This window comes from Helianthus annuus, chromosome 12 (assembly GCF_002127325.2).
Source record: "Helianthus annuus cultivar XRQ/B chromosome 12, HanXRQr2.0-SUNRISE, whole genome shotgun sequence".
In the NCBI taxonomy this organism is placed as follows: domain Eukaryota; kingdom Viridiplantae; phylum Streptophyta; class Magnoliopsida; order Asterales; family Asteraceae; genus Helianthus; species Helianthus annuus.
Genome location: NC_035444.2, coordinates 150,681,209 through 150,705,608, shown reverse-complemented (window position 1 = coordinate 150,705,608; position 24,400 = coordinate 150,681,209). Strand labels below are relative to the sequence as shown.

At 36.3% G+C, this 24,400-nt stretch overlaps 1 protein-coding gene and 2 long non-coding RNA genes across 9 annotated transcripts; 1 reads left to right on the top strand and 2 right to left on the bottom strand.

The window, feature by feature from the left end:
* The first annotated feature begins 10,324 nt into the window (after positions 1-10,324).
* Positions 10,325-14,402, top strand: LOC110895550. 4 transcript variants are annotated; one of them, XR_002567241.2, is made up of 5 exons: positions 10,326-11,804; positions 11,890-12,036; positions 12,113-12,677; positions 12,803-13,178; positions 13,379-14,402. It is a non-coding gene; the product is annotated as an uncharacterized LOC110895550 (long non-coding RNA). The 4 variants fall into 4 exon arrangements; XR_002567242.2 differs by having other exon boundaries at positions 10,331-11,804; positions 12,113-12,283; XR_004873774.1 differs by having other exon boundaries at positions 10,325-11,804; positions 11,894-12,036; positions 12,113-13,178.
* A 3,858-nt stretch (positions 14,403-18,260) lies between these two features.
* On the bottom strand, positions 18,261-19,488 carry LOC110895548 (cell number regulator 2-like). The gene is made up of 4 exons (XM_022142872.2): positions 19,243-19,488; positions 19,056-19,127; positions 18,612-18,824; positions 18,261-18,500 (listed from the first exon to the last, which is right to left on the bottom strand). Exons 1-4 carry the CDS (start codon positions 19,325-19,327, stop codon positions 18,424-18,426), a joined length of 447 nt encoding a protein of 148 aa, XP_021998564.1. The 5' UTR covers positions 19,328-19,488; the 3' UTR covers positions 18,261-18,423.
* Positions 19,489-21,890: 2,402 nt separating this feature from the next.
* Positions 21,891-23,730, bottom strand: LOC110896955. 4 transcript variants are annotated; one of them, XR_004873770.1, is made up of 7 exons: positions 23,580-23,730; positions 23,324-23,378; positions 22,894-23,197; positions 22,630-22,692; positions 22,336-22,531; positions 22,050-22,155; positions 21,891-21,969 (listed from the first exon to the last, which is right to left on the bottom strand). It is a non-coding gene; the product is annotated as an uncharacterized LOC110896955 (long non-coding RNA). The 4 variants fall into 4 exon arrangements; XR_002568313.2 differs by having other exon boundaries at positions 21,892-21,969; positions 22,363-22,531; XR_004873771.1 differs by having other exon boundaries at positions 21,892-21,969; positions 22,367-22,531.
* Between the last annotated feature and the right edge of the window lie 670 nt (positions 23,731-24,400).

The window sequence follows — 24,400 nt, the reverse complement described above, 5'->3', positions numbered from 1 at the left end:
TGACTTAACTAAAGAATCAAAGATGCATATGCATGGATAATCTCCTTGCGATCAACCCAGGTGTAAGGTTAGTGATTTTTTGTGTATAGACATGATTTGAACTTGTTTATGGACATGAATGATTGGTTAGTCATCGTCTATAACAATCGATTAGCTTTTATATGTTATGTGTAACAACTGTCACTAAAATCCATAATTAGGATGGTAATTAGCTATTAAGGAAACCTTAATTGAGAAACCCAAGTAATTCCGCATAAACCCTAAAATTTTCATAACCATCGGAATCAGGATCAGGGCCCCTAAAAACTCAGGGGGGGTGAACCCTAGTTGGTAATATCCTCACAGTTTTACGTGGGAAATAAGTTTTCAGTCGAAACCAACTCACCTAAGCTACCTGTACACGAACACACCCTATGCTAGACTAGGGCCTCTCGCGCCACGCGACACGCGCAAGGAAATCCTTCGCGTGGCGCGAGGGAGCGCATTTTCCAGATATAAATAGGGGACGTTGGCACTTGAATTTTGTTGTTCATTCGACGTCCAAATTCTCTGTAACCATCGAGTTATAGCGAATATCGTTCACAAACACACACCGATCACGAAGTGCTGCCGCAATCAGGGTAATAACTCGATCGCTATTACGATTCAACGTCCGATCGATTATAACTATCCAACGATTGTCCGAGTGCTGCTCAAATTGAGCTTGTACTTTGATTATTCGTCGTGATTTCGACTTGAATATTAGAGTGCTGTTCGAATTCGGACTATGCTCTGTTATTCGTTGTGAATCCGATTGAATTATCGAGTATTGCACTGATTAATCGTTGTGAGGGTTTAATCTCGTGAATTGACGTAACTGCTGTATTAGTTACTAACCTGCCTGTGTGTGCATTGTGTTAATTTAGGATAATCGAGGCTAATCATTTGCTCGTTAATCTGCAATGTGAGTCATTCTTCTTTTTAAATTGTTTTCTCACAGTTTGTGAGTAAGTATTACAAAACTCCAAGTTATTTTCAAAGTTATAATTACAGGGATTAAGTCTATGTAATCACCATATTACAGCCGGTGTGTGGGGTTTTGTATACATTACTTATTTCCCGTCACACTTGGACAAACGGGTGGCCAAGGGGTGATCTGACCACAGTCACAGACACCATTGGACAAATGGGCTAGCCAATGGTTGGTCGAGTGACAAATACTGTGGGTAGTTGGTTTGATATCAGAAACATTGTAATTCCCCTTAATACTGTAATTTATAACTAACGGGTCGTTTTTAGAAAACAGAATGATTCACTCAATATTTCCCCGCTGACAAAACCTTTTTCAAACATGTTTCAGGTGATCTGTGTGATCCAGAAAAAGTGCAGTAAAGCACTACAAGCTCAAAGAAGTGGCTCATTGTGAATAAATAAATAAAACATGTTTTGGAAAATAATGATTTCTGTGTGAAATCAACTGATTGTAAATTATGGGATTTTATCCCTAAAAACTTTGTGTAATATATTAAAACGAGCATTTTACGGTGAAAAAATCCTGTAATAAAAGACTTCCGCTGCCGCATAAATTAAATACCACGGGTACCACTGGACTGCTCGCGGCTCCCGATTCCGTCCAGGGTGGGTCGGGGGTCGTGACAGAAGGTGGTATCAGAGCTAATAATTAATAACTATTGAGCCACTGATCGAGCCACTGATTTAAGCCTATTTACGGAATTAAGTATTTGACAAAATACTTAATCCTACTAGTTATCATTCTGTGATTATTTGTTGTATTAACTGATTATTTGTTAATTACAGTATGGGTAAACAAAAGTTGTCTGCTATTTACCACAAATTAGATATTGTATCTTTTTCTAAAAACCCAGTAAACCTAGAAGAAGGAATCTTTGTCCGCAAGGCAAACTATGAGAATCCTCTTTCCCTAGAGAAAAGGGAGTCGATACTTAAAAAAGAGTCAGGAGAAAAAGAAACCCCGAACCAAGAGAGTTAGGTTTAACCCAGAAGTCCAAGAGTTGGGTAATAGTACACCTTGGGAAGATAAAATAGACAAGAAATGGGCAAATCTCTATATGCTAGCTACTGTAGCAGAAAATGCCAATCTCTAAATAACCGATAAGTTGGGTCTAGTAAGCAAAATATCCAGTAAATAAATAAAATTCTAGTGTGTTTATTTCTGTTGTCCTTTGTATAAATTAGTATGCAATAAAACTTCAGTGTTTGTTTGTTAAACTTTGTTCCAAAGTTTTAACATTGCATTCTTGTATTTTGCATATATACTATGCAGCATGAATGAGATGTCGGAAGCATTCCAGAATCTCAACTTATATCCAGTGCCTATCGAAGTCTCTCACGACTTTACTGGTTACATTGCTGACATAGAAGAACCTGTGGAATTCAAAGCTCCACCGTTGGAAAAAGCCAAACCTAAAAAGAAAAGAAGATATGTAGGGTGGAGGAAAGTGCGCCGTAGGAAACCAACCACTAGGAGACTTCCTAAAATAGAAAATCATGTGAGCATGAACAAGGGAAAGGAAATAGAAACTGGAGAAAGTTCGAAACCACCAGAAAAGGAAATAGGAATAGATCTTAAGCAAAAGGGAATAGAAATTGGCGAAAGCTCTAAACATTCTGAGGAAATCACGTTCCAGGACGAAATAGACCGCCTACTGGATAATTGTGATGTTCTAGAGCCTATCAACGATAATCTTTTCTCTTATCCTGTTACAGCTCAATTCCCACTAAACCTAGGACCAGCTATTCCAGACCCACTAGTTCACACTAGACCATTAGGCCAATTGGAGGAATGGTGGACTAATGACTGGCAATTCCAAAATATAGTTAATAGTCCCTATAGTTTTCTCCCACAGTTTGATCCAGAACCTATCCCTAATCCGCCAATGAGCTATGAAAATTTAGCTGAGTTACGTCAGTTCGGTGAAGAACTGATAGGCACCGGGAATAGGATCCGGGAAATGGGGGAGCAGATCTCTTGGAAGTACGACGAGAGGGAGCGTCGTTACTGAAACTGCCAGTGGACCAAAAGATAGGAAGGGCTGGAAAAAGTTTGTCTGTATTATAACTAATATAGTAAAACTGATTCTGTAAAATGGGCAATAAAACCTTGTAAGATATGGTGTGTACGGAGGCATATACAATATACATTAACAAAATGAAAGTCGAGAAATCGACAATTTTGGTTATATTTGTATGTTGTAGTAATTTATGTCTTCATCTGTGCTAAATTGTTATTAATAAGTTAGACACTAATAAATTCCTACTAATTAGCAGATGGAAAACGCTAACAATGAACCAAATAATGAAGTAAATCAATCTGAGCAAGAACCGGAAGATCAATATATAACCCGACAAGATATTGAGCACTTTATCGCCCAAGGGATAGCCAATGCTATTCCAGAAATTGTGGCTGCTGTTCAGAAACCTGCCGAGCCACAATTAATTCCTAGTAAACGTATTCCAGAAGATAACGGTAGTAACAGCATAAATGGAGGCGGCAATCATGACAATCATGATCCGCAACAGGCCCCACTCCCTAAGAGAATAAAAGCTGCAACGCCTGGTTGCACTTACAAAGAATTTTTTGCTTGCAAACCCGCAGAATTTGCAGGTAATGAAGGGGCAACTGCAACACTGCGTTGGTTAGAGAAAACCGAGGCAGTAATTGCAATAAGCAAATGTGCCGAAGAGGATCAAGTGATGTATGCATCAAATCGGTTCAAAGAAGGAGCACTAGAATGGTGGAACACGGTCCTCCAGGCAAAAGGGAGAAGGATAGCCTATGCTATGAGTTGGGAAGAATTTAAGAATCTTGTAGAAAGAAAATTCTGTCCCGAATACGAGAAGGAACAAATGGCAAACAAGTTCCTGAGTCATCGTATGTTAGGTGTAGACTGTCGAGGATATACTTCGACATTCTTTGAATACGCAAGGGTGGTGCCAACACTGGCTTCGCCGGAACCGGTACTCATTTCCCGTTACATCTGGGGGTTAATTAGTGAAATCCGAAACATCGTTAAAGCTGCGAGACCTCGTACCATTGACGATGCGGTAGAATTAGCTAACACCCTAACAGATGAATTAGTACGCACAAGAGAGGAAGATCGTAAGAAAGAAATAGCTCAGAAGATTACCCAAGGGTTTCGTATGGGTAATATCAAGAAAAGAGGAACAGGGCAATCCTCATCACCTCCTTTCTGCAGAAATTGCAAAAAGAAGCATTATGGACAATGCAATATAGTTTGCAATTTTTGCAAGGCAAAAGGACATCGTGAAGAAGACTGCAGGAAGAAAACAAGAATTTGTTATAACTGCAGAGAAAGGGGACATTTTCAATCCGAATGTCCTAAGCTAGCTAAACCAGTAGACAACCAAACCAAACCAGCTGAAGGAGCAACCAAGAGAAATGCACGGGCATTCCAGCTGACCACTCAAGAGGCCGAACTCATTCCAGATGTGATAGCTGGTACGTTCCTAGTACATGACGTATTTGCAAAAGTATTATTTGACTCTGGTGCGAACCAAAGTTTTATTAATACTTCATTTTGTCAAGCTCTCAAGTTACCTTTAACCACTCTTAGGCAAATTTTCACAGTTGAAACCGCAGAAGGAAATTCTGTGAAAATAGATAAAATCTGGCAAGAAGGAAAAATAGAACTATTAGGCCATAAGTTTTCTGCAAATCTGTTACCAATGAATTTAGCCGGATTCGATGTAGTATTAGGAATGGATTGGTTAATAGCCAACCATGCACGAATCCTATGTGACAAAAATGCAGTAGAAATTCAAACCCCTACAGGAGAAGTAATTTTAATCACTGGAGATAAACCTCGAAAGCCATTGAAATTCATATCAGTAATGAAATTGGCTAGTTATTCGAGAAAGCAGGAAATGGTGTATATGATTTCAGTAATCATTAACACTAAAGATAAGGAATTTCAGGACATCCCCGTAGTCTCAGAATACCCAGACGTTTTTCCAGAAGAATTACCTGGGTTACCACCTGATAGAGAAGTAGAGTTTAGAATTCATTTAATTCCAGGTACTGCACCAATAGCTAAATCACCATATAGATTAGCACCTACCGAAATGCTAGAATTGAAAAAGCAATTAGATGAATTATTAAGCAAAGGATTCATACAACCAAGTTCATCCCCTTGGGGTGCGCCGGTACTGTTTGTGAAAAAGAAAGATGGATCGATGAGAATGTGTATCGATTATAGAGAATTGAATAAGGTTACGATTAAGAATCGATACCCACTACCTAGGATTGATGATCTTTTTGATCAACTGCAAGGAGCTAGGTATTTCTCTAAGATAGATTTAAGATCTGGATATCATCAGTTGAAGGTACAAGAAGAAGACATACCTAAAACTGCCTTCAGAACTAGGTATGGTCATTATGAGTTTACAGTCATGCCCTTTGGATTAACAAATGCTCCAGCATCATTCATGGACATGATGAATCGAATCTGTAAACCATACTTGGATAAATTTGTGATCGTTTTCATCGACGATATACTTATTTACTCCAAAAGCCAAAAAGAACATTGTGAACACTTACACGTTCTCTTAACTTTGTTAAGAAAAGAAAGGCTTTATGCCAAATTCTCGAAGTGTGAATTTTGGCTGCAAGAAGTACAATTCTTAGGTCATGTGGTAAATCATGAAGGTATCCATGTAGATCCTGCTAAGATAGAAGCAATTACAAAGTGGAAAGTCCCACAAACAGCTATGGAGATAAGAAGTTTTCTAGGCTTAGCTGGATACTATAGACGATTTATCAAAGATTTTTCTAAGATAGTCGTACCATTAACTAAGTTAACCTGTAAAGCTGCTAAGTTTGAATGGGGACCTAGACAAGAAGAAGCCTTTAAGATTTTAAAGCATCGATTGACGAATGCACCAATCTTAGCTTTACCCGAAGGAACAGAAGATTTTGAAGTATATTGTGATGCTTCAAAATTTGGCTATGGATGTGTGTTAATGCAACGCAAGAAGGTAATTGCGTATGCTTCTAGACAATTGAAAAAGCACGAAGAAAATTACACGACTCATGATTTAGAATTAGGAGCCATAATTTTTGCCCTTAAGATATGGAGACATTATCTGTATGGAAGTAAGTTTACTATTTATACAGATCATAAGAGTTTAAGATATATATTTGGGCAAAAAGAGTTAAACATGAGGCAAAGAAGATGGATGGAGATGCTAAGCGATTACGACTGTGATATCCAATATCACGAATGAAAGGCAAATGTAGTTGCAGATGCCTTAAGTCGTAAGTACCATGAGAAACAGAAACGAATCCGTGCTCTGAGGTTAAATCTACAAGTAGATTTAATGGCACAAATTAAAGAAGTTCAGAAAACAGCAATCCAAGACGATGCTGAAGGAATGAAAGATTACCTAAAAGAACTAGAACAAGGAAATGATGGAATTTGGAAATTCCATAAGAAACGAATTTGGGTACCTAAGCAAGGAGAGTTAAGAAATAAGATTTTAGAAGAAGCTCATAAATCTAGGTATACCATGCACCCAGGAAATAATAAGATGTACCAAGATTTAAGGAATAATTTCTGGTGGATAGGAATGAAAAAGGATATAGCCGAATACGTATCCAAGTGCTTAACTTGTTCACAAGTTAAAGCTGAACACCAGAAACCTTCAGGACTACTACAACAGTTAGAAAATGCCTGTATGGAAATGGGAACTCATAACAATGGATTTTGTTACCAAGTTACCCAGAACCAGAAAAGGTAATGATGCTATTTGGGTAATTGTCGATCGATTAACCAAATCAGCTCATTTCCTACCAATGAAAGAAACCTTTAGCATGGAAAGGTTAGCACAACTGTACGTGGACGAAGTAGTATCCCTACATGGAGTCCCGCTCTCCATTGTATCGGATAGAGATAGTCGTTTTACTTCTCATTTCTGGACAAGTTTTCAGAAAGCCATGGGAACTCGACTAAATCTAAGTACTGCTTATCATCCACAAACAGACGGACAGAGTGAAAGGACAATACAAACTCTAGAAGACATGCTCCGAGCATGTGTAATTGACTTTGGTGGTAATTGGGATAGCCATTTGCCATTAATTGAATTCTCCTATAACAATAGTTATCATTCAAGCATCAAAGCTGCACCATTCAAAGCACTGTACGGACGTAAGTGCAGAACTCCAGTATGTTGGGCAGAAATCGGAGAAAGTCAATTATCAGGTCCTGAAATTATACAAGAAACTACTGACAATATAACTCAGATCAAGGAAAGATTGAAAACAGCCAGAGATCGCCAGAAAAGCTATGCACACAATCGTCGCAAGCCGCTCGAATTCCAAGTAGGAGATAAAGTACTTTTAAAAGTTTCTCCTTGGAAAGGAGTAGTACGATTCGGTAAGAAAGGAAAGCTGAGTCCCAGATACGTAGGACCATTTCCAATAAGCCAACGAATAGGACCAGTTGCTTATCGTTTACAACTACCAGAAGAATTAGCTGGAGTACATGATGTATTTCATGTATCTAATCTCAAGAAATGTCTATCAGATGAGTCCCTGGTAGTACCTCTTCAAGATGTAGAGGTGAACGAAAAGTTAAAGTTTATAGAGAAACCACTACAGATCGAAGATAGAAAAGTCAAGTTTCTCAAGCACAAACGACTGGTGTTGGTCAAAGTCAAATGGAATTCAAGGAGAGGACCAGAATACACTTGGGAGCTGGAATCAGAAATGAAGCGCAAATATCCTCATTTATTCCAATAAATCTCGAGGACGAGATTTTTCTTAAGGTGGGGAGGATGTAACAACTGTCACTAAAATCCATAATTAGGATGGTAATTAGCTATTAAGGAAACCCTAATTGAGAAACCCAAGTAATTCCGCATAAACCCTAAAATTTTCATAACCATCGGAATCAGGATCAGGGCCCCTAAAAACTCAGGGGGGGTGAACCCTAGTTGGTAATATCCTCACAGTTTTACGTGGGAAATAAGTTTTCAGTCGAAACCAACTCACCTAAGCTACCTGTACACGAACACACCCTATGCTAGACTAGGGCCTCTCGCGCCACGCGACACGCGCAAGGAAATCCTTCGCGTGGCGCGAGGGAGCGCATTTTCCAGATATAAATAGGGGACGTTGGCACTTGAATTTTGTTGTTCATTCGACGTCCAAATTCTCTGTAACCATCGAGTTATAGCGAATATCGTTCACAAACACACACCGATCACGAAGTGCTGCCGCAATCAGGGTAATAACTCGATCGCTATTACGATTCAACGTCCGATCGATTATAACTATCCAACGATTGTCCGAGTGCTGCCCAAATTGAGCTTGTACTTTGATTATTCGTCGTGATTTCGACTTGAATATTAGAGTGCTGTTCGAATTCGGACTATGCTCTGTTATTCGTTGTGAATCCGATTGAATTATCGAGTATTGCACTGATTAATCGTTGTGAGGGTTTAATCTCGTGAATTGACGTAACTGCTGTATTAGTTACTAACCTGCCTGTGTGTGCATTGTGTTAATTTAGGATAATCGAGGCTAATCATTTGCTCGTTAATCTGCAATGTGAGTCATTCTTCTTTTTAAATTGTTTTCTCACAGTTTGTGAGTAAGTATTACAAAACTCCAAGTTATTTTCAAAGTTATAATTACAGGGATTAAGTCTATGTAATCACCATATTACAGCCGGTATGTGGGGTTTTGTATACATTACTTATTTCCCGTCACACTTGGACAAACGGTTGGCCAAGGGGTGATCTGACCACAGTCACAGACACCATTGGACAAATGGGCTAGCCAATGGTTGGTCGAGTGACAAATACTGTGGGTAGTTGGTTTGATATCAGAAACATTGTAATTCCCCTTAATACTGTAATTTATAACTAACGGGTCGTTTTTAGAAAACAGAATGATTCACTCAGTATTTCCCCGCTGACAAAACCTTTTTCAAACATGTTTCAGGTGATCTGTGTGATCCAGGAAAAGTGCAGTAAAGCACTACAAGCTCAAAGAAGTGGCTCATTGTGAATAAATAAATAAAACATGTTTTGGAAAATAATGATTTCTGTGTGAAATCAACTGATTGTAAATTATGGGATTTTATCCCTAAAAACTTTGTGTAATATATTAAAACGAGCATTTTACGGTGAAAAGATCCTGTAATAAAAGACTTCCGCTGCCGCATAAATTAAATACCACGGGTACCACTGGACTGCTCGCGGCTCCCAATTCCGTCCAGGGTGGGTCGAGGGTCGCGACAATTTACATGAACATTTTGTTACAATCATATTTGTTAATAAGATTACATGAACATTTTGTTACAATCATGTTTGTTAATAAGAACCATCTTATCAAAGTACCTATTATAAAAATGAATATCTTCCTAAACAAGTCGGGTTTAGATCAAATTGAGGTGTCCACACTTTAACCCGTTTATTGTTATAAACTTTTTCTTTAAAGAAAACATGTTTTATGTTATATATAACAATTTTTAAAGAAAATATGTTTATGTTATAACATAAAGTATAAACTATTACCAAAATTCTGTTCTAAAAAAGAAATGGGTTTTAGGTTTTATAGTTTAGACGTAATTGTTATATTCACATTTATTTTTTAGGTAATTTTAAAACTTTAGAGGATTAACTTGCAAAAGAATGAACAAAATATATATTCAAGTTAAATTGGTCATGTTCGAGTTTAATTGTCTAACCTAAGTTTTGAGTTTGATTCCCTAACATGTGAACATAACCCATTTAACAACCATTTGACTTCATATTAAGTTATTTGATCTCAACAATTATATGCATCAAACATCTAAATGACACTTTGATATTATTTTTGGTATTTATTTATAATTATAATGAAATTAAGAGTAAATTACAAACATCATTCATGTGGTCTGGTGTCAATCACGAATCTGGTCCATCCTAGAATTGGGCGAACATGTTCATTAATTGGGCTGGGCCATGACAGATGGATTACAGGTAAATTAATTGGGCCAGGACAGTCAATTTCACCACCAAGAATATAAATTTTTGAGTAAACTGTCAATTTGGTCCCTGAGGTTTGGTCACTTTTGCCACTTTAGTCCAAATCTCAAACCGTTTACATCTAGGTCCCTGTGGTTTCATTTTTTTTGCCATTTTGGTCCAAAAACAAAGTTAGCTCAGAATTCTAAAAAAAACCCTGATTTTTTGTCTTATTCTTAAGGGGTAAAATCGTCATCTCTGTATCTCTGCATCTCTCTCTTTCTCACTTTCCCTTTCAACCGATCCATTTCTACATCTCTCATAACCTCAACAATATGTATCACAATTTCCAAAAAAACATTTTCACCAGAATAACCTCAACAATGGTTTTAGTAACACACCTCTCGCAACGATCCGATCAAACAACTCTCCACCCTTACACAACTCCATAACCAAATGCACAGCACTATCATCTTCATAAGTATCCTTCAAACTCACAATATTAGGGTGAGGTGGCATATGCTTCATAATCTCAACCTCCCTCCTAACATCAGTACACAAATAAGTAACCCCAAATTCACCCCTACCCAATTCTCTACCAAGAACATATGTTTGTTCTATTTGATTCCCACTTGGGTTTTCTAAAACATATGGTTTATACCCATTTCCAGATGGGATTGACCCACCGTTTTCGGAATCGTTATCTGTGGTAGAGGGTACAGCACAACAATTCCCCAGTTAATATTCTGATCAAGAAACATATTCTTTAATGGGTTATCAGAAATTTGAAGATTTTATTAAAAAAAAAGATTGAATTGGGTCAAAAGGGTTATCAAGAAACAGATTCTTGAAATGGGTATACTGAAATTTTGAGAATTTATGAAAAAGATTGAAGTGGGTCAAAAGGGTTTATGTTGGATCGAATAGATCTTGAAAATGGTAAGTCTTGATTGATGAGATTTTGGGGTTTTAAAAGCAAGATATTATGAAGAATTGTGAAAAAAATTGAAGCTTGATAGACGATGATCAAAAAGCGAATCGCAAAGGGGACAAACAAGTTGGAGGTTGACTGAATAGAGAGAGGGAGGGGGTCGGGATAGTTGAGAGGAAGAAGATGAACCGGGCATACATATAATCAGGTTTGCTTTTGGACAAATGGCAAAAAAAATGAAACCACAGGGACCCAGATACAAAAGGTTTGAGATTTGGACTAAAGTGGTAAAAGTGACCAAACCTTAGGGACCAAAATGACAGTTTACTCTAAATTTTATAGTATGTTTCACATAAACTATTGTATCAAGTTATTTTATGTTATACGAATGAAATTATTATTATATTATATTATATCAATTTACATCGCTACTTTGCGCCAGTGCGCTTCTTCAATTTTAGGTTTTCACACTGAGGTTTGTTTTCTTTCATTTTTTCCCTCATCCAACTACCCACCGCCCCCTTCTTCTTCTTCTTCTTCAAAATCTAACCCTAACCCACATGAAAGTGTCTCTGGAGAGACAGAGGGGAGAAGAGATGGGAGACAGAGAGACCTCCGGCTTCCACACGGTCGCCGCGTCGCACATGCCTCCCCGGCGTCGACATGACAGACGGGTCCGCCGTACATGGTGGTGGGGTTATGTCGGTTCTCCGGCGGTTGCTAGGTTGTCCGTTGCTGTTTCTGTCCACATCAGCAGAAGTCGATGGTGACCGCAGATATGGTATCCCCAGAGTGACAAGGATGGCTTCAAGAAGCTCCGGCGAAACACCTAGGTCCGCTCCTATTCCGGCGAAGTTCCCCGTATGCTTTCCCGATTATTAAGGTAAAACCCGTTTACTTTCCGATTATACAACCCGAACCAGGTGTTTATTGCTTCATTCTTTATGTTTCAACCATGTTGGCGATAGTAAGGCATGAATTTGATCTGAGATGAGCGTATGGGGATCACAGGATGGGGAGAAGAAACTTAAATTCAAACTCACATGTTAACCAACACAATGGCGACCTCGATTCTCCTTCAGCAATCCATCAACTGCTTCATCTGCAACCACCAGGTGCTTTATCTCAATCTTCATACATGAATCTGTTAATAACTTTCGATTAAGGTTTTATTGAATGAAATTGAAGCAGTTTGGGAAGAACAACTTGGCCGCAACTAAACCTAATTTCGTGGAGAAATGTAAGAAACTTCGTGATATTAAGGCTAGAGTAGCGGTTGATGCTATGGAGACTGCTACTTCTCCTACTGCTTTTCCGTTTTTTCAGACAGAACCGAAACAAGAAGATACGCCTGCTTCTAAGGTGAAGTAACGGTTATTGTTTTACTGTTAATAAGTGCTATTCTTTTTAGACCTTTAGATCTGTATACTTGGTGTAGAGGAGATGTGTATCCATTTGTTACTTGAGTCGATCATATACCGAGGTTATAAACAAATCCATGGGACTTTTCGAGTGGTATAGAAATGATAAAAGTAATTCCAGACAAACTTCTCGAGCTGGTTATGTTGCAAATTTATATGCTCTGGGTGCTTGTGATTTAGTCGACGTTTGGATCAGGAAGTTTGGTGCTACTGAGCATATGACCTCTGATCCTACTTTAGTTGAGGGTGCGTGAGCTTATCGAGAAGAGATGGAAAAATCTGTAACATTACTCATATCGGCCATTCCACCATCATGTGTGTTATTTTAGTTTCAGGTCTTACAAAAAATCTTATGTCAGTCATGTATTGTTAAATTCTCATATCTTTGTTATGTTTTTGATGCTCTTATCACATTTATACTCACAATAGTTATGCTATGTCTACTGCTGTCACTTTCTAGGTCGCTTTGGCATTCTAGACGTTGGGTTTTCTTAACTGTTTTTGACCTTTGTGTCACCCTCCTAAGTTCACCATAGACCGTAGCTTTGGTGTGCAAGTACTGGTGATACTTATATTATATGAAGACCAATCAGGTGTTTCATTAGCATGCGAAACACAGACTGACATCCACTTCATTCGAGATGTGGTGTTAGTTCCACTGCCTCAGCTTCATTATCTGTGACTTTGCTTGATTGCTGATGTTTTGGCAATTCAGTCGACCCCAACATTTTGCTTGCGAGTGTGTTGATTAGGGTTCAAGAGGTGGCGTGCAGAAACACATTCCGACGAACGCTCCGGTTACGGCGAAGATCCAGTAACTTCCTTTTCAGAGATAGGTCAGTGAATAATCTTCCATAATATTCGTACTTCATTTCTTGCAGGGAAAAACTGGTATTTACAAGTCGATATGTTGGTTCAAAATCGAAGTTTACCCTTCTAAAATATTAACAACTAAATTAAACACTTTGAAAGATTAAATGCTGTAAAACACGATGCTTGAAGGTGAGTGTTAAATTTGTTGTTAATTTCACTTTAGGTATTTCATTTTATGCCCCAAAGAAGTCGAATTCCGTTAGTGTCGATTTAGATGCAGTTTGCTTAAATTGGCGCATCCGCCGCAACGCGCGGGACGCCAGCTAGTTATATATCAAACAACATCGATGGTTTGCGCCAGTTTATTTTGCGTGCTTCAGAGATTTGCCACACATCTTTTTGACTTTCGATAAGAAACCCCACAGTTTGTTCTTCGCCTCACAACTCAGAGAAAAACTTATCTCCTGCTCTATGCGACACGCGAGATCACCGGCACCGCACCTCTTTTCTTCTCTGGCCAAATCCAACGACTTCAAGCCGGATGATGAAATCTGCCTTAATCGTATGGCTGTTGGTTGTTTGAAGACCGCCAGGCGGCAGACAGAAGGAAAGGAACAGCCGGCAGGACTCCGGCGACGTCGACGGTTGTCAAATTGTCCTGCATGTCTGGTTTCCGGCCAGATCTGGTACGTTGGAGGTCGATCTCCAGTCAAGTGGTTGTTGGGGGTACTGCTGCAACTAAACAAAGAAGCCCCTTGCCTGAAACCATTGGCCTAAGAACCTTAAGATGGCGATCGTGATGGGGAAGATAGTCGGCGAAAACAAAAAAAGAAAAGAAATGAAAACACAAGATATGATGGGTATTTGAAACAAGAGAGATGGTGTGGTTAGATGAGATTTAACCTTCATTCAATCAAAAAGAAGCAAAATTAAGCAAGAAAACAAATGTAGAGAGAGGATGGTTGATTTGCTGTGTACCAAAAAGAAAAAGAAGAGAGAATTTCAGAAATCTGAAAATTAAATGGCAATAGGTAAATTATTTGGAAATGCTTATGACGTATATGTTATTCTTTTTGTAAATAAAGGAAATGTAATTAGCCCATATCTTTCTCAATAAATGATAAGACTAAGACCATATGTAATGGGGCTTTATAAGGGCATGAAAGATTTTGATAATGCCCTTACACCATTACTCATGGGCATTATAAGGGCATGAAGAGTGAGGGGCATTTCTAGAATAATGCCCACTAGAAGAAAAAATAAGGAAACTAAAAATAAAAGGGCATTATGAAGTCTTAACCATTACATGAAACATTTTGATGGTGATGTGGCAAAAAATGCCCCTTAAGAGGCATTAACCATTACCCATGATCTAATAAATTAATGTTCTATATAATTTATTTGTCATTTAGTCACAAAAATATATTTGAAAAGCTGCAACTTACTAAAACGAAGTTAGAATCAATTTGAGGGTTGATAAATTAAAGTTTAAGATGCTTAAATATTACTTATATCTAAAGGCGAGCACTTATTTATTGTTAAAAGAAAGATCGAAGTTAAAAAAAATTTAGAATGAGAGAGATGACCAGATTTTAATGTAAGATATGTAATCACGTAACTGTTTTGTTGTTTTAGGTGTAGTTTGCGTTTTTCTTTTTGTTTTTGCTTTTTGGGTTTTACAGCCTCCGCTGGCCCCGTTTCTATACTTATAGAATCTTCGTTTTTTTAAAAAATCGAATCTAAAATAATAAAATATTACTAAAGTTATCGTTCAATTTACCAAAGCGAAGCTTTTGAGAGCCGCCGTTGTAGATGATGGCTTAGTCGCGGTCTACCTTAGCAACAGAAATGGGAGCTAATAGAAGCTATATTCAAAGATCCAAGACTCAAATTGTTGGATCAAATTGTTTGCTTCAAAGAGACTTTCGATTAGATAAACATAGGAAACGTGATGTGAATATTTATTGAAATATGAATTATATATTTCATGTGACTGTAATTATGAATCAATGGAATGCAACTTATAATAATTTTAGAATACTGTAAAAGACGAACATGCTCTATTATTATCGTTAACTAAATTTTAAAATTATTATCTAATGCATCCATATATGATTCTTTAACCCTATATGTGTATTTCTGATTGTAATCTAACTTTAGTTGCTTAAAAATAGAGTTTTTCTTTGGTAAAGTACACTACATATGTATCGGTACCTTATGAATTAAACGCCTGTAAATGAGCATCGCTACCCGTATTAGTACCGATCAATTTTTTTCATTTTGAACGCATCACTGGCTTCTTAATTAGTTTTTTTCTTTTGTTTTCTCTTTCGATTGCGATAGTGGATGTTAGCATTGTTGCCAACAAAAACGCTAAAAACCGGATTCCCGCCGCGTGGCGGCGGGGAATCCCACTAGTTTACACCAAATTATAAGTTATTTGAATGAAATATACAACAAAATATGAAGAAAAATAAACACGCCGATCACGCGTTACGACGGGTCGGTTTAAACATGGATAAATAAAACATGTCGCAATGTTGTATTTTGAGATTAGCGTATGTTGGACATATTATAACACGTCTAAAATAACCAGTTATTTTAAAAATGGCATTACAAAATTTCAAAATTTTATAGAAAATCATAGTTTCACGTATAATTTTCCTTAATATTATCATCATTAGAGTACGTGAGCCGATGGCGGTCATAGGAAAATCTGGTTTCACGTGTGAACGTAGCTGATGCACTACGCAAGTTAGACTGTGCGTAATGGTTAATGCCCCCGAAGGGGTATTTTTGGCCTTTCTATTTTTTTCTCCTCTTTGAGCATTATTCTAGAAACGTCCCTCCCATCTTCATGCCGCTATAACGCCCACAAGGATGATGCTGATGGCGTTCTTAAACCCTTGCATGCCCCTATATGGCCATTACGCATGACCTTAAAGTAGATTCTCATGATGTCACGTAACTCTTGACTAAGATCGTGATTTATGATTTATATATGGCGTGAACATAGGGCCATATTACATCCGAAAATTGACAAGGTTAGTGATTTTCTGTTAATTTTAGTAGTTATGTATTCTCGTCATTAAATAACTTTTTTTTCAACGGTAAATTTCTTTTAACCCATGTCGTCTGTGAGACTCATGGGCGAAGCTTCTAAAGGGCGGGAGAGGGCGGTCAACCCCTCGAACTTTTCGCTCAGTAGTGGAGAGTATGTAGTTTTTGTATAGAAATTTTTGGGTATATACGTTTTCGACTCCCCGGTTTTATAGAAATTTTTAGGTTCGGTGACTTCCGCCCCCCGGTCGGAAATCTCAAGCTTCGCCACTGGTGAGACTTGAACCCAAGACCTCCCCCCTTCTCAAACATGAGTGTTTAAAGGTTTTGCCTTTGCCAATCAACTACCACCCCATTGGTCGTCATTAAATAACTATATTATTCCGGCTGATTATTTTAAAATTTATGCAATATAAAAAGAACTGTTTACCCAGTCTTAATCCTTTTCATTAAAATAAAGAGTTAAATGTCATTTTAGTCCCTGTGGTTTGGGTCATTTTGCCAGTTTAGTCCAAAGTTTTCATTTTTAATCTGTGGGTCCAAAAAGGTTTCACAGTTGACATTTTAGTCCACTGGGTTAACTTCATCTATTTTTTGTGTTAACGAGAAGGCCAATTCGGTTATTTTATATGGCTGAATTGCCCTTTTAGTTAACAGAATTACATACAAAATGACCAAATTGGCCTTCTCGTTAACAGAAAAAATGGATGAAGCTAACCAAGTGGACTAAAATGGCAACGGTGAAACCTTTTCGGACCCACAGGTTAAAAATGAAACCTTTGGACTAAACTGGCAAAATGACCCAAACCACAGGGACTAAAATGACATTTAACTCCAAAATAAATTTGTCGTGATGGTCATGGTGTGGTTCTATGAGGTGTTTGACATGCAACTTTTTTTTTATGGTAAGCTTATTAAAAATGCAACACCTGTGTTGTACAAGTGTGAGTCTGTGAGTGCAGTTATATATATCGCCGGATGTGAACAAAGAGCTTGATACCTTTCAACATCTTTAAATATAAACCACCACCTTTCTAACATGTGTATTACACGATTAAACAAAGGAAATAATAAATTAGTTAGTAATAAAGATTTAAAAAATTTAAAATGATATTTTAAGATAAAATATATTTAAAAAAATCAAGATAAATAATATAAAGATGTGAAACAAGAGAAGCGAGAAAAAAGATTTTGAACTTATAGAATTATGAAACGTGACGTTATCGATTACTTTTTATTAGATATTGATTAATAGATTAATTATTAAACCTTAACATGGTTTTCTAAAAGAGGAAAAATCCTTAGAAGTGTCATGAACAACCGGAGGACCCATGTCCATGTGTACCAAGAATAAAGGGTAAATGGCTTCAACTCACCGTCGTAATCTAGATGCACCGTTATCAGTGATATTGACTCACCTTTATAAGATAATCATGACTCACAGTTGTAAGATAAGGTATAAAAAGTTTAAAAATGAGAAAATTTATAAAAGTCAACACAGGTAGGTTTGTGGAAGGCTAGAAATAATTTGAGATTTAACGGTAAAAGAAGTAGTGTTGAAGAGGTGTTTAGTGAAATCATGATAGTTAGTTTCTCTTGGTTCAAGTATAGAGCTAAGAAAGGCAATTTTGATTGGGGGGATTGGTGTAAATTTGTGAATATGTAAGTTTTGTTCCTTAGGCCGTCCCGGTTTTCGGGTTCGGAGTTGTTAATGAAGTTTACCTTTAAAAAAAAAGTACCCCTCAAACCCTTAAATCAATGTTTAGATCCTAATTGACAACCACCATCAATGTTATCCATTAATTTCTCTTCATCAATAGTCCACGTTCAACGCCCCGCTTGCGATATACGCATATAATATAATATATGTGTGTGGGGCTCAGTGAGCAAAAGTAAAAGTGTAAGTGCATTCTCAAAAGTAGCCCATTCACTATAATCAAGAGTTGATTATTACCTATTTGCTATATATTGCAGCTAACGTCGATCTCTTTAGTTATTAATAAGGTAGCAATATATAAAAATATGATCTTAATTAACACTAAACAGAAAAAAAAAAATTGATATTATAGTTATTCAGATGTATAATTATAATTACATATAATTTATTTCAAACATAAAAAAAAAAACCATATTGTACGACTATTGACATGACTTATATAAGAGCACACAAGGTAAAACTATATGAGCTTTCTTTGGCTCGTAACATAATCAACGTGTCATTTCTTTAGGACCAACCGGCGGCATCACTACTCCTTGATTCTGCCTCGCGAGATTTCCCTCCCATCCTAATAATCGTGCAAAACCAGTAAAACTCGAGTTAGAACTTTTAATAACAATTTATAAGTCATTTTGATTGATTTTAACTTTAATAAGAGAGACTGAGAGAAAATTATTACCAAGAGATGGTTCGAATCCACGATGCTTAAGCTCACGATACTCCTGGCAAAGAGCGCACCACTCACAACAACAATGGACAAGGCAGTCGTTGCAAGGTTGCTCAGGCAGCATGTATTGTTTCCTTAGTTTAGAGCGAAACATACATGAATATATGCACTGGCATCCGGTGAGTAGACAAAGTAGCGAATAAAGGGCCCCGTGTACACCGCACGCTGTTTTAGATTAAAAAAAATTAATAAGAAATTAACTGTCGCTGTCAACTTCTAAATTTGTACCGTTAAAGATTTATTTTAGACCTAAACCAAATTGATACTTTGTTAAAACAACTCATTATGAGCCGAAACTGTTACTGGCGCGAGTCATACGTTTTGCTAGACTTAGCTATTGCTACTATTTAATTAACAAAAATTCATATGTAATCAAACTCGAACGGGGACGCTTACAAGTAGTTCCCTTGTCGACGATCTCACCAATTCGTCCAAACGTGATACACGGGCACCAACACGTCAAGCAACCTGTAGTTCCCAAAAAAAAAATACGAAACTTCAATAAACAATCCTATAAAAAAGTTCTTAATATATAATTCTTCATATAGTGTAACAGAATGATGAGTATATGGTTAAGACTTACAACTGGAGGAATCTTTGCCGCAGTCGCAAAGGCCGGTGGACCACTGGCTAATGGGCTGTTGAGGTTGTCCGGTGGAAGAATACATGATTGAGCTAGCTGCTAGGGGCTTAATTTGGATTGGTGGTGGTTCAAGTGTTATGGACTATCTATATATAGAGCTAAGGTTAGTGGTGTGGATGGGTGCGGATAGAATCCATCAAACAAAGCGGTATATTATCATTTCCTAGCAGCCTTTTAATTTGGACTTGCCTTCATACCATGTTGGCATATATTATCATTTCCTAGCAGCCTCTCGGTTTAGGTCAGTATCGGTTAGGTGCGCTATACACTAGTATGATATTGATACTCGGTATAATTTATAATATTAATTCGTTTTCAGTAAAATTTATACTACATCCACCTATTAAGCTTCTATTAAAAAGTTTATGAACGCAACATATTAGAGAAAACTCAATTTAAATTGGTTAAGGACGTATTTAAATGTAGATTATATTCGAAATTTTATCAAACATTATATATGAAAAATTACAAAGAAATAATAAAACTGTATTTCATATACAAAGAAAAAATAAAACTGTATTGAAAGTGGATAACCATAAAATAATTAATATACCATCTTTGGTTTGGATAGAACTTTCATCGAAGGCGAATAAAAAGAAGCATATCGCGATGTTATATACGGAATTTCTTAAAACATTATATGATACTAGGTTATCACCCGGGTGCTATCTGGGTTAGGGAAAACTATTAAAATAAATATCAAGTGCATAAATAAAATAAAATACAAAGTCCGATGTTGCATAAATTAGTAATAGAGTGGATATACAATTTAAAGATGAGTCCTTTTGAAGATGCATATCCTTTGAGTTACCAAAACCTTTCTCTTAGTAAATTGAGTTCCCTCCACAAAAAAACAACCATATTATAAGTGTTATATACGTTTGTGTATGTTGAGTCCCAATTCCCAAGCTAGCGACCCGTATATATTCATCTAACTGTTCTCCAAAACATGTATGTTGTGTTCACCCTTATATTAAATTTCATCCACATTACTTTTTTCTTTGAACAAATAACCAAAACTCGTCTTCTAAACAATGGCGCTAATCGAAAAGACGAACGCCACTTTGCCATCTTTTCACTTCATACAGTTCATGCCATGCTTGTATTATCTCGTCAATGTCGAAGCCTAATCCTGAAAAGAAAAAAAAAAACCTTCAAGGTCTAAAATTGCTTCCAAAATCTTTTTGAAAATTATTTTAATAAATACAGTTCTTGGGGCAGCTCCATATATGCCCCTAAAAACGTGCATAATATCAAATTTACTCAACCCAAATAACTAATGTCGAAAATTCCCGTTCAAAATACTTCAAATTTCATATATACCCACCTATTAAATCAAAATCATAATATGACCATTATACACTTCTCTTTCTCCTTACACTCCAAACTCTTAAATCCTAATGCAAGTTCAAGGAAAGGATATATATATGTCATAAATTTAAAAATTATGAATATTTGATATTATGGATTTTTGTTGGGTAATTATGATATTATACCAAGTTTTGAAGGGGAAATATGAAATTATCCATTATCTTTGATGTATTAAAAAATGTTGACAAGTTAGCCCGACATGATTTGAGTAGTATAAAAATTTATCTATTTTGACCCGTTACCTAACATGCTCGTTTTGCCACCTATACCCATAAGAATTATGTCGTCAAGAGTAGTGTCCATTTTTATACAAAACCCGTAACTCGACCCGAATTTAAAGCCACTCGAACCAAAATTAGAGAATACCTGAAAAACCCAAACCCGACCAACCGAATTTCATGACAGCCTCCCAACGACCTAAGTGAATATGGGTTGGCCTGGTAAGAGAAGAACATATCTAAGTGAAGATGAAAAAAATGAAAGCCAATTGAAATGGTAGAAATTACTGTTTAAATTTCATAAAATACTCCAACTTCATAAAAATTAAAGTATAATGTTACCTTACAAAATTGTTGAAGACCCTACTTCAACTCATGGTCATCATCAATACCTGTACGCAGAAAAACACAATCCAGGTATGCCCAAATACGAAACTGGTATAGATTCTATCAAATGTGGACATGTAATCAAAAGGTTTCTGATGAACTGAGTTCTCTTTAGAGGCTCTTGTCCTAATGGCTTTGGTTATAAATTTTGCTTATAAGTTTATACGAATTATGATAATAGATTTTTTTAAATAAAATATATCAGGGAAAAAGGAGGATTTTAATGGTAGGGGCCTATGTCAAAGCGTACTCAATACTACACAACTTCGTAAATATAAGGTTATCATGGAATACTTATATAGGGATGAGCACGGTACCCGTTCGGTACCGAAGTACGGAGAAAATTGGTACCTACCGAAAAAGGGGGTAAATGGGAACCGGTACAGGTACCGAATATACCCGGTATGGTTCGGTACCGGGTAAGTGCTCATCCCTATACTTATATCTTTACAAAAACCATACAAAAGTCCAGATAACATACGAGTTGAATCTCCATTCAAAGAAGTGATTTGTCCTGTCAACACCAGGTAACGAACTTCCATTGCTAATCGGCGAATCTATTTTTATCATTGTTAGCATGAGACTAAAATATGCATATAATAAACTACTTGTAAACAAAAAAAGTACCTCACAGTAGTGGTATATGCATAATCACCTTCATCTCCCAGTCTTAATAATCAAAATTAAACCCCTAGTAAAACTTAAAATTCCAATCAAAATTTAAACCAATTACCACTACAAATGTATCTAAAATCAACCAGCATATTTTACCTGAAGTTTGCCATTGTTAGCAACACTATAGTGCTGTACTCTGCAACAATACGACAACGTTTGCATCAATCCGGTCTCTCTTTTCACGCTCTCATCGGTCAATATACTGAGTGTGAAACCAAAGAAGAACTGAATTAGACATGATAATGTTGCCACTAATGAGTAAAAATTAACAAAACATATACCGTCAAGCATCCGAACACGAATAGCTTTATCTAAAGATAACACTAAGCATAACTATAATAATTTAAATAACAAATGTTTTAGATGAAGAGATGTTATGTACCCAAAATTTAAAAAATAAGGCAAATACCAACACCAATTATTGTTTTGTTTTGGTTCCCTTCACTTTCAGAAGAAGATCTTTTCTCCCCAACTTAAAAATGTCCTTGCCGCTGTCATTATCCAACTTGTGTTTGATTTCAGTTGTGGCAGATGATTTCTTGGCATTAGAAAGGTGGACTTGATAAAGCAGCCTAATGCTTGTTGATTACACCAAGTAACCAGAAATCAGTTATTATTATATCAATGATAAAAATAAACTAAAAAATGTTACAAACATAAAAGGGGATATGAGTACCAGTTAAGAAGTGGGATCAATGAAAACCTTGAAGAAACAGGTGCTGAACCAATATGACTTGATCTAAAGAAAAAAAAAGAATCTACGTTTAGCCTTTCAATAACCACTTAAAGCTACAAAGTCATAATAATACGACTAATATTAAGTACAAATTGGAACATATTCATCAAGATCATAAACGGTGAAAACAAACGAAGATTAGCATAACATCACAAATACCACTTACAACTGCAAATTCATCAAAATAACACAAATATCACTTACACATTGCAAAAATTTATAACGATCATAATCAAATCTATTAACTTCAGCATCAAAACAAAAGATACACTGAAAAGAAACGAACAACCTGCTCACATATAAACAAAAAATAATACATCAGATGAAACAAATTTATCTTTTTATCAATGTCTCAACTAAATTGTGATACGGTACCAACTGCCGGTACGAAGAAACGGTTTCAAAGATCTCTATCGGACCTTTCATCTTTATTATTATCCCTAAAATTCATTGTTTATCAACAACTGATTTGTGTTTGTAGAGAATCTGCTATCATCGGTGATCCAATCTGCCCAAACATTGAAAAATAAAAAAAATGGATAATATGATGGAAGGAATGCCAAAACAAAATAGAAACAAATGAAATCAAGATAAATAAACTTTGAAAAATATAGATTCGATATAGAAACAAAACCTTGGATGAAGATGTTTGAGAGGCGATGCGAAGAGAGGGAGAAGACGGTGAAACCCTAGAAATGAAGAACTATTAATCAAACTTGGATCATAAAACTATTAATCTAACCGAGACACCAATCAAAATGAAGAACTAAATATGTGTAAGATCCCTTTTGAAACTGAATGAATCTCGTAGAAAAAAAAAGAAATTGATAGCCAATACCACAAGATCAATAGAATTGAAAGAAGATTTGGTATTAGAAGATTAAACATACCTCATGCTTGATCCTTTGAACCAGAATGGAGATGGAGATGAAGGAAAACGGAGATGGTTCTCTAGGGTTTTGGAAAACAAATTACATAACTGCGTATAAATATAGTCGGGTCATAATAGGATTTGGAGCAGGATATGGAGCGCGCCTAACCCATATTTTATACCCAAAATTTTCCCGCCCAAAACAATCTGAGGTGCAATATCACGCTGACACGTGGCCCAAATTCTATTCATTTATTATATATAATAGATTCTTAAAATAAACATGTGCGTTCATGCTTAATTCGATTATTTATACATTGTCATTCATAACTTAGTTTTGAATCAAACATATATTGAGAATTACATGAAAATAAGCAGATCACAATGGTATTAGTTAAAAAGATCATATAGTGAAAAATGGAATACAATTATACGGAATTTCTTAAAACATTATATGATATTCTTAAAATAAACATGTGCGTTCATGCTTAATTCGATTATTTATACATTGTCATTCATAACTTAATTTTGAATCAAACGTATATTGAGAATTACATGAAAATAAGCAGATCACAATGGTATTAGTTAAAAAGATCATATAGTGAAAAATGGAATACAATTATACGGAATTTCTTAAAACATTATATGATATTCTTAAAATAAACATGTGCGTTCATGCTTAATTCGATTGTTTATACATTGTCATTCATAACTTAGTTTTGAATCAAACGTATATTGAGAATTACATGAAAATAAGCAGATCACAATGGTATTAGTTAAAAAGATCATATAGTGAAAAATAGAATACAATTAAGACAATTATAATAGTAAAACAATAAA

Excerpts from the sequence above, each read along its gene's own strand:
- LOC110895548 (XM_022142872.2), bottom strand. The coding sequence starts at position 19,327 with ATGTATTCTTCCACCGGACAACCTCAACAGCCCATTAGCCAGTGGTCC. Across the intron at positions 19,128-19,242 it reads CGGCAAAGATTCCTCCAGTT|GTTGCTTGACGTGTTGGTGC; the intron begins GTAAGTCTTAAC and ends TGGGAACTACAG. Across the intron at positions 18,501-18,611 it reads TGGATTCGAACCATCTCTTG|GATGGGAGGGAAATCTCGCG; the intron begins GTAATAATTTTC and ends CACGATTATTAG.